General features: G+C 42.4%; 1 protein-coding gene across 1 annotated transcript in view; it reads right to left on the reverse strand.

Moving 5' to 3' along the window:
* PIWIL4 (piwi like RNA-mediated gene silencing 4) overlaps positions 1-17,287 on the reverse strand; it is a 277,179-nt gene that overhangs the window by 66,223 nt on the left and 193,669 nt on the right. The window contains exon 12 of the mRNA XM_089687941.1: positions 3,276-3,429. Within this exon, the coding sequence (XP_089544067.1) occupies positions 3,276-3,429 (154 nt within the window). The remainder of the gene's footprint in view (positions 1-3,275; positions 3,430-17,287) is intronic.

A 17,287-nucleotide genomic window follows, 5' to 3' on the forward strand; every position in this document is an offset into this window, starting at 1 on the left:
CTCCCAGAACGCGCTCTCCTACGCGCCCCTGGGGGCGCGCACCCGGCGATCTCCGTGATAGCTGTGTCCTACGGACACAGCTGATCACGTGATGTGGTAAAAGGCCAATCACAGCCTTTTACCACGTGATCAGCCATGTCCAATGACACGCTGATCACCGGGAAATGCAATTTCCGGTTCTCGGCTGCACTTTCCTCACGTTGTCAGATCGTGAGGAAAGTACTGCCGAGAACCGGCAGTTGTTAGAGCAGGGATCGGCACCGATCATCAGGGCACTGATGATCAGTGACCTGATGATCGGTGCCCAGCAGTGCCACCCACAAGTTCCCTCCCACCTGTGCCCAGCAGTGCGCCCACTAGCTTCGCCCACCTGTGCCCAGCAGTGCATCCACCTGTGCCCAGCAGTGCATCCACCTGTGCCACCCAGCAGTGTCACACAAGTGTGCCCAGAAGTGCCACCTACCTGTGCCCAGCAGTGCCACCCACCTGTGCCCACCCACCTATGCCCAGCAGTGCAGCCCAGCAGTGCTGCCAGTAAGTGGCACCAGTCAGTGCCCAGCGGTTGTGCCAGTCAGTGCCCAGCAGTGCCGCCAGTCAGTGCCCAGCAGTGATGCCAGTCAATGCCCAGCAGTGATGCCAGTCAGTGCCACCTATCAGTGCTGTCTATCAGTACCCATCATCAGTGCCGCCTATCCGTGACACATCATTAGTGCCGCCTATCAGTGCCGCCTATCCGTGCCACCTCATTAGTGCTGCCTATCAGTGCCCTTCAGTGCTGCCCATCAGTGCCGCCTATCAGTGCTGCTTATTAGTGCCCATCAGTGCTGCCTCATCAACGCACATCAGTGAAGGAGAAAAATTACCTGTTTGAAAAATTTTATAATAGAAACAAAGAAACTTTTTTTTTTTTTCAAATTTTTTGCAATTTTTTTGTTTATAGCGCAAAAAGTAAAGTGCCCAGTGGCGATTAAATACCACCAAAAGAAAGCTCTATTTGTGAGAAAAAAATGATACAAATTTCATATGGGTACAATCTTGCATGACCGCGCAATTGTCAATCAAAGTGCGACAGCGCTGAAAGCTGGCCTGGTAAAGAAGGGGGTATAAGTGCCCGGTAGGCAAGTGGTTAAAAGACAGACAATTTCTTGGCAGAACAGATGAATTCTAGATTTTTATGATCAGTGAGGACAGTCACAGGATGCTTAGCCTCTTCCAACAGATGCCTCCATTCGGAAAAAGCTTCTTTAATTGCCAGCAACTCCTTATTCTCAATGTCATAATGCTTTTCAGCTGATGACATCAAGCGAGAAAAATAAGCTCAGGGATAAAGCTGCATTTTTTCTCCTCTTCACTGAGGAAGGATAGCTCCCACGGCAGTGTCTGAAGTTTCCAGTCCACTTCCACAATGAAAGGTAGCTCAGGATCTGGATGTACCAATATTGGTGCAGAAGTGAAAAGATTCTTTAGCTTGCTGAAAGCAGTCTGCGCCTCAGTTGACCATGCAAAGGGCACTCCTTTCTTTGTCAGCTGTTTAATTGGTGCTATTACTTAAGAGAAGTTTCTTATGCATTTCCTATAAGAGTTGGCAAATTCAACAAATCGTATTTCCTTAACGTTTCCAGGGGCAGGCCAATCCACCACTGCCTTGATCTTTTCGGGATCCATGTTCACTCCTGAAAAAAAAACCTATCCCAAGAACTGGATCTGGGTTTGTTCAAACTCACATTTCTCCAGTTTGATGTAAAGTCAGTTCATCCTTAACCTTTTGAATACAGTGCAGACATGCTTGTGATGCTCCTCCAGGTTGTCCGAAAAGATGAGAATATCATCCAGATATGCAATAACAAACTGGTCCAACAGATCTCGAAAAAAAAATCATTGATGAAAGTGCTGAAAAGTAGCGGGAGCATTGCATTGGCCAAAATGCACAACTAGGGACTTGTAGTGTCCATATCTGCTTCTAAAGGCAGTTTTCCATTTGTCTCCTTGATGAATGCGTACAAGGTTATATGCCCCCCGTAAGTCTGTAAAGACTAAGTTTTGTAAAGACTTTGAAACAGCGGAGTCTTTCCAACATTTCAGTAATTAAAGGGAGTGGGTAACGGTTTTTAATAGTAATTTTATTCAAGTCCCTGAAATCAATGCATGGACGCAAAGTGGAGTCCCTTTTCTCAACAAAGAAAAGAGCTGTCCCTGCAGGGGATGTTGAGGGTCTGATAAAGCCCTTCTCTAAATTCTCATCAAGCCACTCCCTGAGCACCTTTAACTCAGGTTCTGATAAATTGAAAAGGTGGCCGAATGGTATTTCTGCTCCTGGAAGCAGTTCAATGGGACAATTGTATGGGCGATGAGGAGGTAAATGATCGCCATTCTTTTTATCACAGATGTCTCGAAACTCATGGTATTGTGGAGGTAGGTTGTCATATGACTGTGTAGTTACCACATCAACTTGTGATTCCCTGACTGGTAGAGATCTTGTACAACATGGTTCCCTACAATGGGGGGGATGTAAAATTTAAAGTCAGTGCTCCCCAGTTAATGGAGGGATTATGGGTAGAAAACCAAGTAATGTCCAGGATGACAGGAAATTTAGGTGATGTAATCAGCTGAAGCTGATGGTCTCATAATGGTCAGCCTCAAATTGGGAGTACCCGAGGAACCGTTTCATAAGTAACTGGTCCCGATGATAAAGGTGAACCATCAGCCGTCTCCATATCAGTAGGGGCAGATTTGTTTCTTCTGAGAATATTATTGTTGTGGGCAAACTCTATGTCCATAAAGTTCTGCCCAGCACCAGAGTCCAGCATAGTAGAACATGGAATTTCATGGCCCTCAGTGAAAAGTTTGATATGGACAACAAAATAAGACTATATAGAACCAACTTTACTTTCTTCATGGATCAATGGGGAGATAGACTGGGTAATTGAGTTTATTTGTTCAGGCACTATAACATCAGTCACAGCAATTGATCTTTTAACTTTGTTGGGACAATTAACGGCGTAATGGCTTGAGTCCCCACAATATAAACATAAGTGCTCCGACAATACTGTCTATGTGAAGACAATTGGCTGTCTATGTGATATTAATAAAGATAGGAAAAAATGTTTTAAATGTTTTTATTTTGCTTTATAATAGATAATAGTCTGAGGCAGAGATTGATTTTAATGGTTTTATAAACTCTTTAGGCTGCATGATATGTAAGCTCTGTATACACAAGAGCAATAAATTATAATGCTATGAGGTTGGCTGTTACAGGTTTTTGCTTGCATACATACCTGTATGCCCTCTGAGCCTCCGTAACGGATGCCAAAAGTTGAGGAATCTCATAATCCACAACCATCTGTAACTGGCCATCTCCAACTCCATCACGATAGACGATAATGCGGTTAGGTACATCATTATTGTATTTCTTCCACTTTTCAATGGCACCTGTTGCAAAGAGATTGCCATACAACTTTAAATGTGTGTATAACTGGTTGCTGAACTTGTAATACCACTTGTGTATTCAAAGCCACAATATTAGTTGATGCATTTTGAACAAACATCTGCAGACGTTTCCAGTACAAAAACAAACAAGAAAAAAAATGGATATTTTGTACTTAACTTGTAACCTTTTCCTTCGATTGTCCACTGGGGAATGCAGTAGACCCTTGATATATGCCCTTCTACTAAGAGATTAGGCACAAAAAAAAGCAGAAGGACCAGCTCCTTCTAGGGAACATATTTCTTTTGTGTGCAAAGTCAGCCTTAGTAGTATCTAGCTGTCAAAGGTAAAATCAGGTAGCCATAGAACACTGATATATAGCAAAAAAAGGTCTGCACACCACTAATAACTGCACTATTTTGCAACCAACAATAAAACATCTACCAACCTGCTATTGCAATAATTTTAAACATACAGCGTAAGCACACTATATACCAAGAATACATTTACAATAAAGTTGTATTCAGCATGTAAGCACATAGGTACAAATAGCCAATTATGTCATATCACATCACACATTATACAGCAAAGGTATCTGCTTCAGCTCAATTCCAGTCTATATCCAAAAAGAATATTTGCATGTATGTACTGTACATAAAGTGAGCAACATCTAAACTGAACACAGACTGACCAAATTTCTATCAGTGTGTGACTGTCCCTGCTCAACAGAAGTTGATCTCTTGATCAACCTGTCAAAGGGACATGCTGTAAAATATTGTGATTAGCACTGCAGCCTCAGGGGTAAAAAGTATCAGCGGGGCATGGCTTAGGGCAGGGACTATGTTTGGAAGAAGTTTTTTGAATACATTTTATGGTTTGACACTACAGATTGTGGCTTCACTCTCTGGTTCTCTATTATTTCTGTTTACTGAACTGCTATTTCAAATAATGTTATGAGCCTAGAAAACACCACCTATCTATGCAACAGAGATAAGAAGAGGAGGTGTTCGTACAAAGCACACTAATGCAGGCATGACATCTAAGGACTGGTAAGCTGCAAAATATTACACCTGTGTCTTTGGATAAGCTTTAATAAGAAGTACAGTCCACGCTCTTTTGGCTGTACTGCTCCTGTGACCTGTTTTCAGCTGACAGCAGGCTAGAGCCCACTGTCAGCTGACGTCACTCAGCTGGTCCAGGCTGGGGAAAAATCCAGACTTTAAAGTCAGGATCCACCCAGAGTCTGAAGCGGCACCTGGCTCAACCTCTCAGCAATCCGCTGAGAGCCTGAGCCAGCTGCTCCCTCCCCCTCCAAAGTCCAGCACTCGAGTGAGGGTGAGGACAGAGCAGGCAGCGGTGACTGATAGACTCACGGACAGCAGTGACTGACTCACACGGCTGAGAGAACTCAGAGATCAGCGGACATGTGATCGATGAGTTCTCACCCTTAGAGCCGGCATGGGGACAGATGCAGCATTGGACCCGTCCTGCATCCACCTAAGTAAGTATGATTTATTTTTCAAATTTTTTTTAAACGTTCCCACACTTCTTTTAAATCTGCTTTAAAAAAAAAAAACACAAATGAAGACTGTTTATATTTACCTGTTCCCCTGCCCATTACTGGACTCTTTGCTCTCTTGCACCTGATTCCTTATTGATATGTTATCTTTTATTTTACCGAGAGGGTAGTCGATGCTTGGAATAGACTTCCAGCAGAGGTAGTGAGTTAGTCAAGAGTAAGTAGTTTCAAACATGGTTGGGACAAACATAGATCTATTGTATACTTAAACAAAATAAATAAATAAATTGGGACAGACTGCATGGACTTGGTATTTTCTACGCTGTCATTTGTCCATGTTTCTATGAATTATGTAAGCCACTACGATAAAGTTGTTGAACTGGACCCTCACCAGAGAACCATGAAGAATGGCTGTCCGGTGTATACTGAACAGCAGATTGGATTCTTCCTGCAGTTGTTGACCCTGTATTCATAGGGTGCTTAGGCATCTTCCCCAACTGTCAAGAATTGTGTTCAGTGTTTATCTAGTCACAGACATGTTGCCATCATAGAGAGACATAGTAAAACCCTACTATTAAGTCACTGCAATAACAACCCTGTTGTACTAAGAGGCGCTAAACCAGAGAGTAGTACCTTGTCAGCTCTTTAGGTGAAAGTTAGCCTGACTGGCTTTTCTGCAAGGGGCAGGGTCACAAATGTTGTTCCAGCTCCCTTTATCAGGTCTGTTGTGTCCCTGAGCATAATTCTGGAAACTGAAATCGATGGGATGCAGAAATAAGATGAACTGCTTAGCAAGCTGTGATTCTCAGAAAAGAAGTGCTACTCCTACTTTCTGTTGAGGGAGGAACCAGAGCAGTGCCAAACTGAACAAAATATGCAGAGAAGGGTTCCTTTCCGACCATGAGGCTAAAGTGCAGAGAATTTGCGATAGTGTCTCTGCAGCAGTGTCTGGGATGCTGAAGCAGTGCTCACAAGGTAAAATAGGCGTGGATGGATAGTTTGCAGAATGTAGCAGTTGCTCTGCAAAAGTAAAAAAAAACCAACTCCAAGTATTCTTGACCCATGGTAATTACTACTAAAGGGGGGATTAAGGAAACCCAACCTAACTAAGGACACAGCAGAATCTTTCTGGGAACCAAGAAATGGATGCAAAAGCTGCAATAAATCTTTATGTTTTGGAACTTGGTGTGGCACTGAACATGTAGGCTGCTGTGCTAGAGAATGTCCAGATCTGGAGGTCTGGTATAACACTGTCAACACCATCAGGATAAGAATCTTCAAACTTCACACATCAGTCTTTAGTCACTTCCTGCCCGGCCAATGAAAATGGCCAAGCGGGACTCTCGTCGGTGCGGGTGGGCGTCATATGACGTCCTTCCCGTGCCCGCCGGACCGCGCTGTGGCGAGATCTGTCACCGGCTGTGTACCTCGGACACAGCCAATGACAGAACTGTGTACCGGCCCAATCACAGCAGGTAATATGACAGTTGTAAACAATGGATGGCTTCCTTTCATGACATCCATTGTATACAATTGTGTCACTATCTGTGAACGGACACAGTGATCACATGCACAGACTGGTCCAATCACAGCCCATCTGTGTCATGTGATTAGCAGTGGCCAATCACAGCTAATCACAACAAAAACCTGAATGAATCGATTTCATTCAGTTAAACGCTTGCTTGTAGCAAAGAAATTCTTTGATATAAGCAATCGTATGGTGTAAATAAAAAAAAAATACTGATCATTTCCTCAAAGTAGTACAATGTTACTATGGTAACATTGCACTACTTTGGTCATAGTGTAATCTGAAAAGAAAATCGAAAAAAAAGAGAAATTTAATTTAAAAAAATTGAAATGATAATAAAAAAAATTAAAAAATTGACGCTGTACTGCACTGGTGACAGTATGTTAAAAAAAAAAAAAAAAAAATGTGAAAATTTTTTTAAATTCTTCATTGTCCAAAAAATTATGACAAAAAATTACAACTTCAAGAAACTCACCATGACCCTTATGAAATACGTCAGACTGTGTACTTTGCAAAAAGGGGTCATTTGGGGGATATCTGTACTGTTCTGACATTTTTGGGCCTCAAGAAATTTGATCGGCTGTCAGTACTTCATGATTGATCAATTTTCAGATATATCCCATAGTTTGTGAACTCTATTACTTTCCTACAGACTAATTAATAAAGATTGCTTTGGGTTATTTTCATCAAAGAAATGTAGCAGAATACATTTTGGCCTAAATTTATGAAGAACAACTATTTATTTGCAAATTTTTATAACAGAAACAAAGAAAAACGTGTTTATTTTTCTAAATTTGCAGTCCTTTTTTTGTTAATTTAGCAAAGCATAAAAAACCCAATGGTGATTAAATACCACCAAAAAAAAGCTCTAGTTGTGTGAAGAAAATTACAAATGTTTAGTTTGGGTAAAGTGTTGCATGACCACACAATTCTCATTCAAAGTGTGAGAGCGCTAAAACCTGAAAATTGGCATGGGCAAGAAGGGGTAAAAGTGCCTGGTACTGAAGTGGTTAAGGAGACTGAAAAAGTCTGACAAAGATTGTTCTATTTTTCCATTGACACAAAATAAATCAAGCTGAGTTGCATAGCGATATGCCCTATATTCTTAGTGTCCAACTTCCCAGTGGCAGGGCATATGGTCTTCGGAAGTCATCATTCCAAGTGTGCTGTTTAGACTTTAACAATGGTCACTCATCTCATTGATAAATGGCACACCGTTTAGGCATAAGCAGAGGTCTGCAGGTCAGCAGACCAGAAATGCAGTTTTTTGTGCACACAGCATTACTGTATGTAATTGCATTGTGTTACAATTTTTTTTTGAAGTAGTTTTGTTGTTGTTAAAGTAGAATTATAGGCGGAGGCACATGCACGGGACCGCCGAATCAGGCATGTCTGCCTGAGGCTCCGCAGCATTGAGGGAAAAGCAGCCGTCCATATGCTGCTCCCAGCCCGCCACAGTCTCGCACCTCCTCCGGCAGCCTCAGTGAACATCCCGACACCTAATGAGATGGTCCGCGGGGCCACAAAACCCCAGCTCCAAATGAAGCCCATTAAAGAGGCCCTAACACGGCCTCCTCCAAGATGGCAGCGGCACATGCAACACAGCCACACACATCACAGCAGGCTGCACATCCACAGTCCCGCTGCACTTCAGATGGTGAGTCTGACACTGACCTTGGGACCCCACCACAGGCTCCCACCCCAGACTTTGCCCACCCTGACCTTTTTAAACAATTTGAGAAAATGCTATATAGAGCCCTGAAACAGACCTCAGACCACATTACAAATAAACGGTCTAAAGAACTCTGGGACATAGGGCAATGCACCTCCGACTTAGAGCAGCAGGTTGACGACCTAGATGCCACTATATTCTCATTCGGATGAGCTTGAGATCCTACGTAAATATGACCCTGCAGTCCATCTAGAAGACTTCAAAAATAGGGCCCGACACTCCAATATTCGTATCCGTGGCCTTCCTGAGACCATAACAGATGTCTTATCCACGGTTACGGCTCCTTTCCAAGAGCTGGCTCCCTCAATACCGATTGAGTGTCTTGAATTAGACAGGGTCCATCGTACGTTGGCCCCTCGTGATATCATTGTCAAGTTTCTTTTTTTTGCACCAAGGAACAGCTATTACATGCGGCTCACAATGCTGGGACTTTAACCTTCCAAGGCCACAAGTACCAGCTATTTCAAGACCTATGCCCTACTACAATTACCAAACATCGAGCCATGAAACCCCATCTACAGGTTCTTCAGCAACAGCACATAGCCTACATATGGAGGTTTCCTTTTGCTGTCCGCTTCTCCTATCATTCCCGTGATTACACTTGCAGGTCTCAGGAAGATCTCCTTGCTACTCTGCAACACCTACAACTTTAACTCCCAGCAGATTCCCAAGACGGATCCAGTCACCAGTCGGCATCGTGCTCACCGCAAAAAAGCCGATCCTCCCAATCTGATAAAGGTCAGCTCAGTTCCTATAAACGGGGGCGATACTCCTCTCCAAATCTGGCTCCCCAGGACTCCATGGACTGAGGTATGCCATAGCTAGATAGTGTCATATATTATGTGGAGGTCCACACAGAAACAGTCCATAAGCCAAATCTGTTGTCACAAATCTTCATCACAAATCCAAAATGAACTTTCCGCCAGCAGTCATTAGCTTTCCCCATTTTGCTGTAGGCAGACCCCACAATGCGTTCAATAGAGCAATTACTGTGATCATTCAGTATATAATTCCACTGAACAAAATCCTAAATGGTTTAGATAGTATCAGCTTGAAATTAATGCTTATCAGGTCATCTGTCCAGAAAAAGCAATTCTTGTCAGTATCTTCTCCATGAAAGTAGAAAATTCTTTACATCCATATATGACATAGCCTTTGGCATATTATAAACAACGGATTCAATAAATTCAAATTCTGATTGGAGTGATAACTTTCACTTACGCCTCTTATCATTTTAGAGAAAGCCTCCCAAAGTATTACATTCTCAACTTATTCTACCCAGCCTGAGCATCAGTGTGTAAATACTTAAGACACCCAAAACGTTATGCTATGCAAAGCCATTGTGTAGCATCTCACCTCATGAATTACATATGCTCAGATGGTTTTAAAATGAGTATCAGGTTTATATGCCTTTCTCTGGTTTTAAGACAAAGATCAAGAGATAAATGATAATGAAAATAAGAAAGAAAAAAAAAAAAGTAGGATGGTAGGTAGATGCCCACTGTGTCAATCACTGTACGGGACCTCTGTGTGAGGTCCCGATCATGTGATCGCTGATTGGCCAATCAGCGATCACATGAATAGTAGTAAGCAAGATGTCACTTCTGACATCATTGCTTACTACTAGTGAAATCTGTGAATGATCACAGAAGTTACATGGTACAAAGCTATTCACAACAGTCTTGTACCATGTGAAAAGCTGTGACCAATTACAGCTCTCACAGTATTTCTCAATGGCTGCAAGAATGCAGCCAAAGAAAATACACTTTTGCACACTGATACTGAGTAGTATTCCAATGTTTCTCTTCTCCCTCAGTTTTTTCTCCATCACTAAGCTAATGTTACCCCAGCAATGATGGAGAGGGGCGAGGGAGGGTCAAACTAGGATGCTGTGCAGCAACTGACATACTCATCAACTGATGATGTCATTGGTTGTCAGGACACCGGCGGCTAGAAGGTCGTAATGGTGCACAATGAAAACCTGTGGTTTTGTGTAACTAAAAGGCAGGCTTGTTGCACTCGCTGGTTTGTATACAAGTTTTGAGCAATTTTTAGACATTTTGCCAAGGCACCCCTGAAGGAACCTCAAGGCACCCAAGTGTGCCTGGGAACCCTGGTTGAGAAAGGCTGCTTTAGAGACATTATCTCTGCTAAACATTGAGAATGGTCAACCGTTGCACGTTCGGAACATATCTCCCGTATAGCACACTGGGCATTCTCCAAACATTCTTTTACAAATGTAATATCATTGCATAATTTTGTTTTTTGATTAATAATATGCTTATTTTATGAGTTAAATACTGCAGCCTGATGGACAAGAAATTTCAAGTTTTCAACTTCAGCTTTTAAAAAACTCATCTTCCAATTTTTGCTTCTGCTGAAAAACAGATTTGTATTGCTCTGCTATCCAGCCAGCAGCAGAAATGAGTACATACTTCGCCTTATGTGTATTTAACCTTTTCCAACAAATTTTTTCATCCACCCATTTTTGTGCCTGCCACCATGGATCAGCAGATCCCTGTATAGCTTGAACAATAGCCTCAGTGACCTTTACTTGTGCCACCTTTTTCAAAATTCCCTCCATTATTGAGATACACAAGTATACTCACTTAGCACAAAGTTACCAAAGCAACAGTAATGCCACCAAACACTGCTGCTTGTTGCAGAATACACTTTAACACCCAGATAAAAAAAAAAGAAAAATATATATGCTTACACTCTCAACAAAAGTAACAACTATCCATAGAGCAATTAAAAAAAAAAACAACACCCATCTGTTAATAAGGAATCAAGCACACTTATCAACTGCTTAGGCTCCTGGGGTTATGATCTTCTCCAGGTCCTTCTCAGGTCCTCACAGTCTTCTGTCACCTCATAGGATCATTAGATTCTCATAGGATTCTCCTGGTCCACAGCACAGTCCTTTAAGTTTTCTAGTCTCCAGATAATAATTCTAGGGTTCAATTTATGAATCAAACCCCCTAAGTCACCACCAAACCTTTGGATCACAGTACAGCTTTTGGATCCACGTCAAAAGACTGTTATCACCACCAAGTTCTGTTACTGAACCTGAAAATGCTCTTCTGGTCACTTGCATGGCACCAATCTGTAGTCTTATATTAACTAGGAGGATGGTTTATTTATGAATATATTTTCCTGCAGCAACTACTGTAGTCCAAAAGTTATTTTCCAGAGAGATGCATTTAATCAGCCCAGAAATAATTCATAAAACAGAGGTACAGACAAGGCAGATGACAGGGTACTTAGAATATTCATGCAATCATCAGAAATCCTCAAAGGACCCACTTTCTCCTGTCACCGCTTAACCAAAAGAACCCTCCCTAGTATAAACATTCTCCCAATTCAGTAGAATGACAATCACTCTGATTGGACACTTTTAGTAGCCCCTTTGATCTTCTGGGTGACGGGTAGTGCCTTTTGGGCTTGGACAGATACAGTCATAAATTCTAATTAAAGTTGTCTAGATATTTCCTAAACTGCATTTTTTTACCATTCATTAGATAAACAAGAATGCTACTTACCATACTTAATACCCCTTTACATGTTATTAGATAATAGATGCTGGCTTTATTCCTTACTTTTACTCCTCCTGCTCTTCCGTGTGACTACCCTTTCTTTTCTCATTTCTTTATTTCCTCACTCCTCCTCGAGATCACACCATGCACGCCCTGTTCAGGAATCATAATTTTTTTGTTGATCATGACATTCAACCATGGGACCCTTAAACATTCTTACCCAGAATGTGCAGGGTCTTAATGTCCCCCAAACACGTAATAAGGCCTTTCGATCTTTTGCTTCTCAAAAAGCACATGTCGTCTGTTTGCAGGAAACACACTTTACTCCTAACTCCACCCCCAAATTTTTTGGCCCACATTATCCTCAAGTTTACACAGCCTCTGCCAATACCAAACGCTGGGGAGTTCTTATCGCCTTTCATCACACAGTTCCCTTTACCCTCCATGTCGAGATCAAGGAGCCTGAGGGTCGGTACATCATCTTGTCGGGACTTCTTGACTCTGAAGTCACTATAGTTGCTTACTACGCCCCCAATCAGGGCACACTCCTGTTCCTCTCACACTTACTGACTCTTACGGACTTCCATAAGCGCAGCACCCTGTTTATCTGTGGAGACTCAAACCACACCTTTTATCACTTCCTAGAAAAATCCCCCCCAACCACACTTCCCATTTGCCTCAAGACTCTTTTTCCAGCAACTCCTGCATCATCACTCTTTGGTAGACTCCTGGGGAGAACTTAACCCAGTAAGGTGTCAATATACTTATTATTCTTACCTACACAAAACATTCTCTCGTATCGATCATATCCTAACTACTGTCGGCTCCTTCACGACTCCTTATTTTTAAAAATATATTTTTTTAAAATATATTCTTCAGATTTTTTTTTAACATATAAAAAGTCACTTTTACATATATTTGTAACTGCATTCGAAAAATGTAGATTTGTACTTTTAAAGACATACAATATATTTAATATGGCCAAAATTGCAGCATTTCAACTATTTGTCAATATATTTGGGAAGAATATTTTTAAACTATATTTCAAATATATTTTTCTTCCATATGGGTGTTTTTGACAGACCAAGCAGAACTGTCTCTTCGCAGGTCTCGGCATAAATATTACACTAAAGGGAACAAGCCTGATCCATTCCTTGCTCACTCGCTTCGCAGACTAGACTGGGCCCCCAAACCAATCTGCTTGAAGACATCTCAGAGTAGTTACACCAGCAAACCCATGCGGATACTGCAAATCGTCCACAAACATCAAGCCTAGTTGTACTCCCAAACGGAACCCTTTGACCAGCTTCGTATGGAAAGTCTTCTCGCTCACCTCACCCTTCCGAAATCGACCAATCACATCAGGAAACTCTCGAGAAGCCGATCTCATAAGCCGAAATATTAAATGCTACTAAGACCCTGAAGTCGCGCAAGTGTCCTGGCCCAGATGGATTCTCTGCCGTCTATTATAAGAAATTTGCCAACCTTCTCTCCCCTATGCTAGCGAACGCCTTTAATGCTATCCTAGCTGGCCAGTCCTTTAAGGCTGAAAGCTTGACAGCCTTTATAACCATGATTCCAAAACCTAACACAGGTGGCTCCACCTGGTCTAACTATAGATCTATATGTCTTCTCAATATTGACATTAAACTTCTTGCAAAAATTATTTCCACGTCTTAACCCAATCATTGGCTCCCTTGTACACAATGATCAAGTAGGCTTTATCCCCACACGCCAAGCTTGCGATATTAGACGCGCGGTCCTTCTCACTCGCTTAGCCCATACTCGCAACATCCGCACTTGCTACCTGTCCTTAGATATTAGGAAGGCCTTCGACACTGTCTCATGGCCCTACCTCAGCTTTAGCCTACAACGATGGGGCTTTGGGACCCATTTCCTGTCATGGATCTCCTCACTATATTGTGACCCGCCAGCTAGTATTCACTTCATGGGACATAAATCGGCCTCTTTCTCAAGTTTGCTGGGTACCCATCAAGGATGCCCACTCTTGCTGTGGCTTTTCCCCTAGCTATAGAGCCTCTTGCCCTCCTAATAAGAGCCAATCACAACATACGAGGACTCAAGATAGATGGCTCCCATCATAAATTCTGTCTCTTTGCAGACGACATACTCCTCTTTCTGACCTCCCCACTAACCTCCGCTCCTAATTTACTCCGGCTCCTCCAAGATATTGGCCACGTCTCAGGCCTTCAGGTCAATCCCCATAGGTCAACAGTATTAAACATTTCCCTACCCCCTCGTGAGATGGCTCATCTACAACAGGTTCTACCATTCTCCTGATCCCCCCATTCTATTTCTTATTTGGGCATCAAACTGACGGCTTGCTTGTTGGATCTTTATTCAGCCAATTACCTTCCTATGCCAGACCATCTCACTAGCCTCACGACTAAATGGTCTTCCCTGCTGCTGGCTTGGATAGGTAGGATTACAGTGGTAAAAATGTCTATCCTGCCTAAGATACTGTATTTATTTAGAGTCTTACCCATCCCAGTGCCAGCGCATTTTCTCCGCATTTTACAATGACGAGCATACACATGTTTAGGGCCCTATCTGTCCTCGTATTCCTCGCTTGACCATACACAAATCTAAACCTATGGGCAGCCTAGATCTCCCGACTTTGCTAAATACTACCACGCAGCACATCTTATGCAATTGCCTAAGTATTATGCAACATCCAAAATAATTCAACGGGTCGCTCTTGAGTCTGTTGACTGTGACCCTCTCTCAGTTGCTCCAGCCTTAGGACCGTCGGATACTCCAAATTCCAGTCACTTCCCACTTCATGTTGTGTTGGGATAGACTCAAATCCCAATATTCATTTCAGCCACCACACAATCCCCTACTCTCTTATCTCCGAAACCACTCCTGCCTGGTTCTCCCCTCGTTCCTTCTCACAATGGTCCTCGGCAAACCTGCTCTGTGCCCACCAATTTTTGACTAATACCAGGATTAAATCCTTTCCTTCTCTTTGTGAATCATACTCCTTGTCAGTGTCCGAAATTTTCAGACACCTTCAACTCAAACACTTTTTTGCTCCTCTTGTCTACTAAATCCCCCTCTGCTCGATCCATGACCTTCTTCGAGCATGCTTGCAAAAGAGATGCTCATAGGAGAGTTCTCAATTCGGTACTCTATGCACTTCTTTTATCCCCCAAGCCCTCCCCTAGCCCTACCTATGTCACTAAGTGGGATAAGGACCTTGGATATCAGCTGAGCTCTGCCGATTGGGATCAAATGTGGCTAGCAACCAAATCCTCTTTGCAGAACATAGCAGCTGTTGAGACCAACAACAAGGTTCTAACCCACTGATACTTGGTCTCGGCATGGATTGCTAAATATACCCCCAGTTGTTCTCCCAATTGCTTTTGGGGCTGTGTGATGGTGGGAACGCACTTCCATAATTAGTGGTCGTTTTTGCTCAAGTTTTTTGGACTGAAATCTTCAACCTTTTATCTTCTCTTTGTGCAAAGCCGCTTTCCCATAACCCGGCCACTGGTCTACTGTTAAATATTGTGACACTTATATTATTTAAGTGTCTTTCTTAGGCGTTTGAGTTAAAGTGCTCTAGTGCCAGGCTGATTTAAAACAGTGTGACTTTTATTTAATTCACACTTGGCAACAACATGAAATGAATACAAAAGATAAAATAAAAAAGAGTAAAATATAGCAAAAGTTGTAGATTATGGAAAAGAAATAAGCTTTGAAAAAATATCTAGTCTCTTGCCTGTTCAGTGAAAAGTGTTTCAGTCTTGGCAGGGAAGACAAAAGGTGTATCAAGACTTTGTAGGCCTTAAGAAAACAAAAATGTCAGTATGTGTCAGCTGCAGAATGTATAGATGTATGTGTGTGCGTGTGTGAGTCTGTGTCTGTCCAAGGCACTTCTTATATATGTTTTAACAGACCAACAAAGAGCCAACCCACTAAACAGTTATTTCCTAATTCAGTGTGAGTTAATTATGTAAAAGCCTTTTTTGCAAATCTTCAATACTTGTAACTCTCTTGTATCTTCAAACCTCAGTTGACAGAAATACATGATACTCTTACAATAGACTGTTATGTGAGCTACACATACATGAGCTTCAGATAACTTACACTTTTACAACTTTCAACATTTCCCCTGGTCGACCTATGTGCCCTCCCTTAGCCTGATTTGGTCCCAGGTCCCTCCCCCTCCTTTTTGGTAGTCGCACAATCCCCCACCCCCATTTTTTCCTCTGGGCTACTACACCTTCTCCATAGTCTGCCCTCTTTCAAATCTTTTTCCCTTTCCTTTCCTCTTACCTAATCCTATTCTCTTTCTCTTTTATTAGCTGCTGGTTTTTCTTTTCATGGAACCCCATATTGCTCGGGGGAGCTACGCTCTCGTGACTGGTCATTACTATATTTTGCCTCTCTTTGTAATGCTACATCTTTCCTTGATTAGATGTGGTTCCTTGTTGTTTATACTTGGATGATACTTTCATCAGGACTTCTGTCCTAATGGTCCTTTCTTGTATGCATTCTGTATACTCTATGTTTGTTACTGAATTGGAAAAAAACAATAAAATGCTTGAACAAGGAAAGTAGAATTATAGGAATTTTTGATAGAGCAAGGGAGGGTTATAACCTGTATCAGATTTTTTTTGCCATCTGTGTCCCATTGGTGAGATTCACCTTTACTTCCTGTTTCATAGCCGCAACAGGAAATGAGAAGAAATCCCTGCAAATGAAAGGAATTCCTTGAGGACCCCCAGTTTCCCCATTGGAAGATTTCTCCTCTCTTACTGTTCTGGAGACAACCCAAAAATTCTTTTACTTTCACTTTCCACGATAAAAGTAAACAGGACAAATAGAGAGGGTGAATCTTCTTACCCGCTTCCAGCCCGCCAGCAATGTACTGCGGACCAGCGGTAGCTGCAGGCAAAGAGACGTGCACGTATGTCGATTTGCTCTTCGGGGTTAAGAGTACACATGCGGGCTCCCCCGCCGCTATCATTCGCTGTAGGAGGTGTATGTCAGCAGGTTTCGGCCAGTGATTTTGTCCGGGACTCTGCCGATCTCCTACAGCAAATCCAGAGTTGTGCTTGTATTTGTAAATACAGGCACAGGATCTAGCTGGATCTTTTCTCCCTGGAACCATTTTGTTCCAGGGACAGAAGAAGACATCACACGAGTAAAAGCAGCACACTGCACCCACACACGTTAGAGACATTTTGACCCATTGATTGCCACATTTAACCCTTTGATTGCCCCCTGCCAGTGCCATTAGTACAGTGTCAGTGTACAGTATTTTTCACTGATCACTATATTAGTGCCACTAGCGACTTCAGATAGCGTCAGGGTCAGTTAGCATCCCTCCCAGCTAGGGTCAGCTAGCGTTAGATTGACCGCACACTATTGCACTCACGCTATAGGTCGCTGATCACCATCGTTACTACTTTAGTGTTTGTACGGACCAATATATTAATCAAGAACAAAACTAAACCAGTGCCCCTTATTAGTGTCACCAAAAACGCAGTGTTAGCAGGATCATCCCTGTCCGCTGCCT

This window comes from Staurois parvus, unplaced genomic scaffold, assembly GCF_062004578.1.
Source record: "Staurois parvus isolate SC_StPar_1 unplaced genomic scaffold, SC_StPar_1.0 ptg000440l, whole genome shotgun sequence".
Taxonomy (NCBI): Eukaryota; Metazoa; Chordata; class Amphibia; order Anura; family Ranidae; genus Staurois; species Staurois parvus.